We start from the raw sequence: 11411 nt of genomic DNA, 5'->3' as shown, positions 1-11411 counted from the left end.
GGAAATACATAGCCAGAGCAGTTTTCTGTAGCTCAGACTCCAACTGGAGGGACATACTGTGGCTGCTTTGGAGCACAACAGCTCGGTCCAGCACAGGTAAGTTTGAGACATTCTAGAAAAGAGGATGAATTACGAAAAGTCTGAAAGACATGGAAAAGAAATTGGAATTCAGTCTAGATAAGAAATGACCGAAAATCGTAATAACTGTTTTCCAATATGCAAGACAGAATCACAGTGAAGAAAAAAGTAATCTGTACATCATCGTTATGCAGGATAGAACAAGCCCTAGGGAACTAAAAGTATGTCCAAAAATATCTAAATGAGGCATCAGAAAAAGCTTTTTTTTTTCCCCCCCACAAAATAATTGTTAATTACTGGAGCAAAGTGTGCAGAGAGGTTCTGGAATCTACCTCACTAGCACATTTTAAGAACAAGGACAAACATCTCTCAGGACTGGTTCAGATTCAGCTGATCCTGCTTTGAGGCAGAAGGAAAGGTGCAGAGAACTCCCTGAGCTCCACCCGGACCTTCTCTGAAGGTTTCCATGTCCCCATGTCTCCCTGTGCCTCACTCTCGGTCTAGGCAAAATGGGGATAACGGTGTAAAATGGTCAGAGCTCTGCTGACAAAAAACCCCACTATTTCAGAGTCTGGTAACAGCCAAGCAGCAGATCAGTTGCAAACCTACATGAAAACTCAAACTGCTGAAATAATCACCATCTCTGGCAACAGGCATCTTTCCTTCGGTTAGGAAAGAAGTGTAATGACAAAAGTCTTCGTTGGCACAAAATTACAGTCAGCCTGCAATACAACCTGTCTCTGTAATGTGTTGCACTCTGACACTCAGATTTAAAGTTAACAGAAAGAAGAACACACACACATTCCAAAGCAAATCTGAACCTACTTTGAGCAATAACTGAACACACACGTGTGTCCCTGCTTCAGCACAGGGTGCATACCGTTCTGGGAGAAGGACACAGAGGCATCTTACTGTTAAGTCAATACTGAACTTTCAGGTGAAGAATAAATAACAGGAACTGCTGGTACCACTGAGCCTACTAGAGAGAAATAACCCAAATTTCCTCAACATTAAAACAATTCCCTTTGAAGCACAGAAATCCATTTAGTGTTACTTTTTTTTGTATTTCATTATTATACGCACAAACTTTATGTTTAAATTCCTCACCATAATTAATCTTCCATATAACTTAACAGACAAAACTAACAGGATTTATCGCTTAACCCCTTGTACACCTGCATGTCACTTTTGATGACACACTGGGAAGGGTCCTCAGACTCAGGACACCTGGCATAAAACCACACACAGTTTGAAATTAATCTTCCGTAATTCAATGCAGTTGCATGTAACACGACTACAGCCAAATTCCCAAACACACTTGCACCTTCAGAGAGCAGCAGAGCTGACATGGTGTTGCAAGAGAGTGTCCTTTTTCCTACCTTAACAAGGCTTTTCTGTCATTGACCAAAGTGCCCTGGAAGAGCTATGTTAGGAAGTGTTTTGTCTAGATTAATAATACATGAAATATCAGGTATACTGTCATTTTCATAAAATTTCCAGAAACCATTAATGAAAGCAGTGCACTGATAGGAACTCAACATAAAAAAAAAAATTAATGCGTGTTCTCACAATTCAATTTTAGATCTAAACTATCATGGAAAGCCATACAAAGTTTCTCCAAAGTATAATTAAAGAAACAATTGTGCTTTTCAGGCACGGTGAGATTTTAAAAACGTAGGTTTCATTTTTACTGACAAAAGAACAAGCAGTGCAAAAATAAGCGCCCTCTTTCTAAAACGTGTCAAACACAGTTATGACAGAAATCCCATTAACAAAATTCCCTTGTGTATCACTCATTTTTACTTGTCACTTATAAAAAGAAAAATAAGAACAATTAAGATTTTATGTACCTTTAATTATCGTCTTCCAATAAAAAGCCATTTGCCAACAACAGTAAAACAAATTAAAATTTTACATTAACACACAAAATGCAGTACTTCATACAGATCTTGCTAGGTACCTAGCATAAAACCTGAAAAGCAAAGTCATGAAAACATAAGGTAACCAGCAACACCTATCCTATCCATTTCTGAAAAATGTAACAAGATTCAATAAAGGAATTAAAAATCAGTTTAATTTGGTAACACAAAGAATGAAATATTTTGGTATCAGTTATGTGACAAAAAGACAGATGTAAAGTTTTGTAGGTACATAATACTTTTACATTCCTTACTGTGTTACAATTTTTTTCTGACTTTTAAGGCTATTTTTAAGATTATAGTAATAATGCTGAGTTCAGAATAAGTTATAACATCCCTAACATTTGCTGTAAATTATAAATATGCACTTTCAGCATCACTGCATTTTAACATGGCTTTTATCAGCAGAATAACAAAAGCAGAAACATTCTGTTCTACACAAATGATGAGCTAGAGAACAGTATCATATGCAGTACTAGTAAATTAACTGTAACTGCTTCAACTCCCTCCTCTTAGTTCTTACTCCACTGCAAACATTACAATGTCTGAGACCTTTTCAGAGATATTTCCCGCTTAAGTGGATGACCAAATTCTTTCTAGTCTTAGTTTAAAAGAAATCAGTTAAGTATCTTGGTCATTTGAATGTAATATTAGTTACTATAATAAAATTTCAAAATATGTAACATTTCAGTTTATACATTATTATAAATATGCAATTACGTTCATCCATTTTACACCAACACATCTTGTATCTACAGCAGTCATTCACACAGCAAAACAAAAACTACTCTTCAAACAAGAAAAAAAGCATGTTAAGTAACACAGAGACTCTCTAAATGCCTCACAAAGAGGAGATAATTGACATGAAGTCAATACAATCTACCTAATTTCACTAAAGGAATATAACCTTGTTCTCCATAGTAACATAATCATAGAATGTAAACACTAAGGGATAAAAAAAAAAATCCTAAATTTAAAAACACTCAAGTATTATTAAAGTATATTAAAAGTACTCAAGCATTTCAAATCGATTTTTTGCTATTAAATAAGAGCATTCTACCTTACTTAATTTTATTTAGGTTTATAAGCAAAATTTTGTACCTTAAGTAATCCTACTGTAAATACATGAATATTGATGAACAACAGTATCCCAAATTTGACATGGGCTGCTTTCAGTCATGATTATTTAAAAAAAAAAAGAAACAACCAGTAATACACTTAATGTGTGCTAATAAATGTTACTTTTTGTTGTAGTATCATATTTTAGCTAAGATCCCATCATTCTGTATGGTTCCATGTTTAACAACTTTTTTGCTATCAGGTTAGTTTTTAACTGCTTTTTCCTTCTTATGATTGTTAACTAGAAAAATGTCTGATTCTTTGATTCTGCCAAATGTTTCCACAATTCTCTTACCTTCCCAGATCAAAGAAGTGAAAGAGATACGGTTGTAGCAACTTAGAGCTAATGTTTATCTCGCTGAAAAGTGCAGATTGACCAAAACAATGTTATAGCGACTGGCATGGTGTGGAAGAGTAGAAAGCAGGGAGGCATGGTTAAAAATAACACATTTGATATAGCACAGAAAACCAAAAAGCAAAACAAAATTACAAGAAATGTAAATATGTGAAACGGATCACATCAGTCCTTGGGCATAGACAACTGATATCCTTACTTCATGATCAAGATGGAAAATAGGCCTACAAAATAAATTATGAAAAGCAAAAATCTATCATTTAAAAAGCTATAAAAAGTAATAACACAGAGAAGCATTTCTCAAGTGTTTGGCCACATTCCCAGGGAACTCACGAGGTATGGGAAGTGTCATTACAGTCTAAACCAGAAATCCTTTCCTCATGGGCTACCATGTAACAGCAAAGGCTGACACATGGCTTTGGATATCTTTTGTACCTTAGATCACCTGGTAGGAGAGCATCACAGCATGATGCCTACTGGGGTATGGGAACTAAGAAACCCACAATCCAGGGGCAGATCAGCGATCTGGCCTAACAGACTACTGGCAGACTTCACACTAGTCAAAGCCTGAAAGCAAACAAAATCTTCCTCTTTATATTGCTCTTGAAGCAACCTGATCTAGTTGAAGATGTGCCTCCTCATTGCAGGGGGGTTTGGATTAGATGACTTTAAATGTCCCTTCCAACCCAAACTATTCTATGATTCTATATTCCTGCTACACCTCTCGAAGGACAAACGTTTCAGAAGAAACATTGCATGTCAGAATAGAGTTAAGAAACAGCCATCTAGACATGTCAATAGTAACACAGGTCTACTATCCCACAGTTACTACAAAATCAGGGATCACAGAAACACAGAACAGCTGAGGCTGGAAGGGACCTCTGGATGTCATCTTGTCCAACCCTCAAGCTCAAGCAGGGTCACCTAAAGCCTGTCTGATGAACTGAAGTACTATTGCCTAGGAACACAATAATATAAACCTTCACGCAGCAGCTCCTGCCTTTTCTGATACTGTACCAGTAGCATTCCCTGTACACCTGTAACATCTCTCTTGTCCTCAGTATCTCTCTCCCAGCAGTTACCTGCCACCCTGCCAGCTGTGCAGTGGCAAGTCTACTGTTGATATTATCAATGCCATCCTTCTTAAAAGAATAAACAAAAACAAAAAACTCCAGCGCCCCAGCAGTTTTCTTGGTATCTGCTTCAAAATGTCATGGAATTAATTTACACATGTTGGAAAGCAAATTCACCTGAAGGGAATGACTACACTCTGTTTCCAGCTGTAAAACCTTGCATGCCCAGCAGTGGCAGTCACTGGGAGTTCTCAATGCTTGACCCTGTCTATGGGTAGTATAAAATTTACATACCCCTTCAGAATACCACACGTGCTTTGGTTTGGGTCTGAAAATTTATCTGGGTGGAAAAAATCAGTTGTTGGTTTGGGTTTTTTTTTAATTTAAATTTCAGACATCAAGCAGCCTACACATGAAAGTGCTGAACAAATGGCAACTTATCGTTTTAGATCCTCAGGAAAGAGTTGGCCTGTACTGTCCTAGGAAATGCCACAACGAAAACATGATTCACTTGCTGATGCATGGTGTAAAAGGAAAAGCTCAAGAAGCATGTATTCTCAACAAACAGGAAATACAGATGGCTGCAAATCCGTGGCATTTTTAATAAGGTATCAAAACATAATGTGAATTAATTGGAAGCATTGTTAATATACATAATTGGCTGTGTCTTTTGTAAGTACTTGATAGCATTTTTTATCACTATGCAATTGACTTCTCATTAACTTGATGGATTACAAAGATTTGCATGTTTGCTGACAACAATAACATGACAATCTGGGAATACTAAATATCACAGTAGAAAAACACCATACATCTGCCATACAGCAGAAAACTCCTAGGACATATAATTACACTGTAATTGAATGATAATTTTAAACTGCCACAGTTTTATGACCAAACAATTTGACATTACTGTATTATTTCTATAAGTAATTGCTTGATGAGACCCTTTTTGAACAAATATTTAAACATACACAAACAATCCTTTTACTGTCCCACTGAACAACGGGACAAGTTACATTCAAAGTTAAGAGATTCCTATATAACCAGCTGAACTGGTTATATATAACCTATATGACCAGAGAGGCAGTAAAGAACTCAGCAAAGATAGCCTTCCCCAAATTGCATGCTTTTCCAAAACATATTTCTTAGATAATTTCACTAAAGTCAGTGGGGTGATTTGAGTAAAAGTTTCTGGAATAAAGCCTTGAATCTCATTCAAAAGGAAAGCAGATTCTTACTGTAGTTCTGTGGAACAAGTTCTGGGTTCTTCGGTGTTTTGAGTTTGAAAGACACATCTCCAATAGTGACAATACCACCTAAAAAAGAGAAAAGATGTCTTTTAGTTCCCAGATACTTTTAAAGTGTTTAATGTCCTTATATCAAAGTTTAAATCATAGGCCTGCTGTGGTAAGACTGACTGTGTGTTCACAATGCAGCTTCTAATGTGTTTGAGAACTACTAGTTTACTAATTAGGCTCTGCTGCTTTTTAATAAATTGGGTAACAGGACAATTTACATTTAATTAATATTCTTTGACTTTTTGTTTTGTTGCTGTTGTTATAACCATAACTTATTTTGTTGGGAGCTATGTAATTCAAGCTCACTGTACAACCCCATTCGAGCTACCATCATTGATTTATTGAAATTAAAACTTTAGCATGTTTGTCTGCAGAACTAGCAGTGAGAAACACTTCATTTTCCCAAGTTTCCAAGCAGCCTGAAACAGCATCTCTTGGAGGTACAAAATGACATGTTCATGTCAGTTGGCCTTTCCTGCACTCTCTGACTGTATGTATGGCTGCAGAACCTGGCACCTTTCCGCGTTTCAAGAGGTCTCAAGCATTTCTTGCTCTGGATTTCAGCAAAACTAAAGCACCTGGCCATTTGATTTACTGGTCTCTTACCAGGACTTGCCTGTCTTACCTATCTTTCTGCAACCACAGACTTGAACTAAATTGCAGGGCATGCCCTGTGTACTTTCTCATGGAAATCAGAAGTGAAATTTCGTTTGCAGCCAGGAAATGGGCGAGCACCAAGGCGGCAGTGGTCACACAGAAAAACAGCACAACACCCAAAACCTGTGAAGCCAAGAAAATAAGCTACAGACTGGTAACAAACTCAAAGTTGTGTTTGGTTTTTTTTTTTTTTATTTGAGAGACCATCTGGGCCATGCAAATGAGCTCACAAGTATTAAGACCATGAAACCAAGATGACTCTAGCAAAATTACATTTTTTCCGTTACTGCTGCTGAAAACACCACCTTCGCTGCCCAACAGGCACTGCAGTATGTGTGTGAGGACAGAGAGGATTACTGGAGTAAGACTGCTGCACAGGGGTACAGTTTTATCACAGCACTCTGATTACACTACCTTTCCATGAATTGAGGCCAAGTTTTGGCACTGTTTCTTGTGCTTTTCTCAGAAACGAGATGTAGAAAGTACATAGCCCACAAACAAAATCTAACTCTAAAAATCCTTTTGTGGATCTGCACCTCATCCTACTCCATCCAAGAAGTCCCAGTCTACGGCTGCCTATCTCCAGCACTGAGCAGGGAGTCAAAGAGTTCAGAAGACCAATGCTGGAACCAGGGAAGGAGATGCTGAAGAGGAAGCTTGTCCAAATTAAGAGCCAACTAAAAGTCATCCTATATGTACAGCAGCTCTCCTTTCATTCTGCAGTGACTCTAGTTTTACAGTCAGATGCAGTTCTCTTCCAGCATACCCAGATGTTACTGCTCCAGGTTCTGACACGAGTCACACAATCCATGGGAAAGGTTACACATTTAGGACTAGATTTATAGTAGCCAGAGGAGAATCACCTACAGCAACAGGAAGCGGCAAAGAAAGGATTGTAGCTGATTTCCTCTCAAATTTAAGGGCTTAACAATAATGCTGAGACTGGGATTCACAGCCTGACATAAATGCATGTGGGTCTTTCTGTTGCTCCTGAGGCCCAGATAATCAGCCCTCCATTTTTCCTTAAAATACTGGCAGAAAGCAGTAAACTGGTGGTTGTTCCCATGTTTTACACAACAATACACTGCCCCAATGGCTTGCCAGAAAGTGGGAGACTTAGGCAACAGCAGTACTGCCAAATAAAAGGTGGCCAAGGGTTCATCCCCAGTCCTAATGACAAGCAGCACCAAGCAGTTCCCACCCTCCCTGGCAGATCTGTGCAGGAGCCAAGAAGCGGAATGGTCCCAAACAGAGCAAGGGCTAAGCTAGCGGTTAGGCAGCAGTCTAGAGCTTCAGCTCATTTCCTGCTCCTCGTTGAATTTGCACTTCAAATGCACCTAAGAGTACTGGGCCCCCTTCAGCCTGAAGCATTCAAACTCACTCCAGAAGTTCCACAAGGGATTAGGAGCCCAGTCCCCATTCTGGGAACTGTTATAATCTTAAATTAAAAGTCACTGGATAACAGACACAACCACTGCAGGGAGTATAATCTAGGCTTTGGCTCTCACAGGGTTTTGCCCACTTCTCTTAAGTTTTAAAGAAAAACTATTTTACTGCCTAAACATCACCTCCCTTTCCCTTTCTTTTGCTGCCGCTCCAATCACTCTTTCTCACTGGGGAACAGCTAAAGGATTGACCAAAATGTCTCCAAGGTGATGAAAACATCCTAGGAGCCCACTGCTTCCTGCAAAAGCTGACACCTCTCTTATTAGCTCAGCTAGGAAGAATTCTAACATTCTGAAAAGAGCAGGTTGCCCGATATATCCTTAAGAAATCAGTGCCAGTTTATTTTCTCACCATTCCCCAGCCAACATGCAACAAGACAAGAGTATATAACTAATTAGCTCCTAGCTTAAATCACCTCAGATCAAGTTGTAAATACTCTTTCATGCACACACAGTCTTTAAAAACACAGTAGGGACAAGATGCCGAAACAACAAGGTGTCAGACTTTTTCAATACATTGGAATGATGATATCATTCTACAGGAGAGAACTTTAATTACCTACTTTATTGGCACAGTACTGAAAAGCCTTAGTTGATTTCCTGTACTCCCTAAAAAAAGAAGAATAAAAAAAAACAACGCACAACTGAGTTTGGTCTACATGAAAAACGGAAAATGCATCTCTTTGGGTGGTATTGTCAGTCCATGACATGCTAACCCTTGACCAACACATCTAATCATATCCATATCCAACAATCCCAAAAATATTCCAGCCATCAATGGACCCTACAAACTTATATTAAAAATGGGCTGGGAGGGAACTATATGCAAGATGTGGAGAGAGCTGAGGACATAAAATCCCTAGCATATAGTCCGGGCATTCAGCTTTTAACAGGTCTGTTGCTGCCTGGAGACAAATGTTGCCTCCAGCTTGCATGTGTCCAAAAGGCAAACATTTTAGCAACAATAAACCAAGACAGCAGAGTCTATTTTCCTAGCTAAATGACCACAGGAGGGATTAGCCCACTAATCTTATCACACACTTCCACCTGAGCTATATTTTCTTGTCTCATTTGTTTCTTCCGTACTTGTTAAAAATCTCATGTTTGGTTACTCCATTCCCACTGAATTTCCAAACTCTTTGAACAGAGATGTCATCCCAGACAGGCTCTTTCTAAGGTTTCACCAACTGGCAAGGAACCGACAACAACCTGCTTGGTAAAATGGTGGCGTTAAATCAGCAAAGCTCATAATTTGAGAACGTGAATCCCAAATTATTTGACTCCACTGCAGATTATGGAACAGCCCATGAATGCTCCAACCCATACCACAAGCTACTACCACTATATTGCAGACAAAAGCTATACATCCAGAGCTTTGTGATGGAGATTTTGTAGCCTGTATCAGGCTTGCTTAGGCAAACAGTGAAGATGTGCCCCTGGTTTCTCATTGCCCACAGAAGAAACAATAATCTTAGGTACCACAGTCTTTGGGGAAAACAGCGGGATACAAGCAGTGCCTGACGTACATAAAGAGATATGGCTGCTGAAACAAAACAAGTGCCAAATAAGGCAGAATCCAAAAGGCAGGGGGGACATCCCATGCAGGGGGTGGACATCACAGACAAAGCAGGTCATTTAAGAGCCCATGCAAAATGGGTCAGAAATTGGCAGCGCATAAAGATCGTGACCCAATAACAGGACCGTGAAGAGACTCTCTGAAACAAGGAGTGATGAAAACAGCCTCAATACATGCAATGAGCTCTTTCTACTGCATCTGGAATAGACAGGTGTGAATTGCACCTCTGGCAAAATGGCAATTCCTACACGCACATCCAGCTAGCCAGTAATGGCACTGCACTGAACCGGACATGCTCTCTTCTTCAGAGCTACATTTTAGACAGAGAACAATATTAACACCTACATCTGGTTTTTATGGTAACTGACAAGGGCTCTTCAGGTGAGCAGGCCTATTTATTCCACTCAATCCATTGAGGGCTACGGAATAGAAAGGCACCAGCTCCAAGCCCCTGAGCTGCCGAGGAGGCAGCTGGAGGCTGGGAGAGAACTTTGGCAGGGCACCCCTAAATGAACACCCTTGTGTTTTTATTCTCCCCCAACATCTCCTACTCACTGCTCTCCAACAAGGAATAGTAGGACTTGATGGACCTTTGCTCTGACCCACTGTGGATGCTTTTATGTTATCATCTCAGTAAGAAGGCTTCTTGAAGATGCAGCCTTATTGTGTGGTTGGCACCTCACACCAGTCTTCTATTTAAAAGCCAATACCACACCAACTATTCCTCTTCTCCTCTCCCCCTCCCAAGAAGACACCATTCCCTAATGCTACTGTTTTTTCCTGTATGTTGAGAAGAAAAAGCCACTGCTGTTTAAATTATTTACAGCAACTCTGTTCATATCTGAAGATAAACAGAATGCATCTCAACCACAATTTAAGAATTTAAGAAGCAGAAAAAAAGTTTTACTCCTTCTACTCACCATTTTTTTTGTGAAATAACTCATTAAGAAAAATGGAAATGAATGAATTTGAAATGGCTATTTTTAAATAAAGTAATCCTACAGCAAAAGAAAACACCCTGCACATATCTATACGTGTGTTTAGATTTTTTAGTGCACAACAGAAACAGTTCCAAACTCATGTGTAAATCTTTGTATTATCGGGGTTTTTATAAGACCCTACAATGAAGCTTCAGGAATGCTGAGTTTTCAGGTGGCTGAAATTATTGCCTTTTGGCCTCTTTAGTCCTGCATTTATGCAAGATTAACATACTCCAACAGTCATCTTAGTGTATTACACATTCACTTGTACGCAGACCATCCATCTGCTCTCAAAAGCCAGTAACAGCAAGAGCATATTAAAACTGCAAAGGTGCTAAGCTCTGCTAACATTAATTTCTGTGTGATAAGATCACACTTGTTAGAGGGAAGTTCAAAATCTAGATTATATTCAAATGTGTATTTCTAGGTCTTAATTTCAGTCTAATGTGAAGGAGGGGGGAAAAAAAGAAAAAGGATGCTTTTAACTGATATTTATCCAGCACATTTCCATAAGGGCACAGAAAAGTGTCAGCCCTCATCCCTGAAGACCCAACTTATTTTCAAGAAACAGAAATGACACTTTCCAGGATTTGGGTTTTTTTTTCCTTTTTCCTCAACTTCTCTGAATACATTATTCAGAAGAAAAAAAAAATGCAGCCCTATCTACACTTTTCATACCAGCTCTTACTGACCATCTTCACGGCTGCAAACAACATTACAGTCACTAGGTAACACCATAACCTATTCTGCATCTTATATGGGTACTGGCAGCCTCCCAAACATGAGTATGAGGGGCCGAAACCCATTCCCCGCACTCACTAGGTTTGCTCCTTGACCACAGCTGCCTTCACATCCAGCTGAGGTGGAGCTCAGCGGCTGCCGACAGGACGCCGCAGACTGGCAGCTGC

The 11411-nt window shown here is 39.2% G+C and overlaps 1 protein-coding gene across 1 annotated transcript in view; it reads right to left on the bottom strand.

The window, feature by feature from the left end:
• The window catches only part of VWA8 (von Willebrand factor A domain containing 8), a 178274-nt gene extending 172419 nt beyond the window's left edge, over positions 1-5855 (bottom strand). The window contains exon 1 of the mRNA XM_009645253.2: positions 5786-5855. Within this exon, the coding sequence (XP_009643548.2) occupies position 5786 (1 nt within the window). The 5' untranslated portion in view covers positions 5787-5855. The remainder of the gene's footprint in view (positions 1-5785) is intronic.
• Positions 5856-11411: the final 5556 nt, after the last annotated feature.

This window comes from Egretta garzetta, unplaced genomic scaffold, assembly GCF_000687185.1.
Source record: "Egretta garzetta isolate BGI_Z169 unplaced genomic scaffold, ASM68718v1 scaffold351, whole genome shotgun sequence".
NCBI classification, from domain to species: domain Eukaryota; kingdom Metazoa; phylum Chordata; class Aves; order Pelecaniformes; family Ardeidae; genus Egretta; species Egretta garzetta.
The sequence above is the reverse complement of the archived record's forward strand: the minus strand, read 5'-3'. Positions and strand labels throughout refer to the sequence as shown.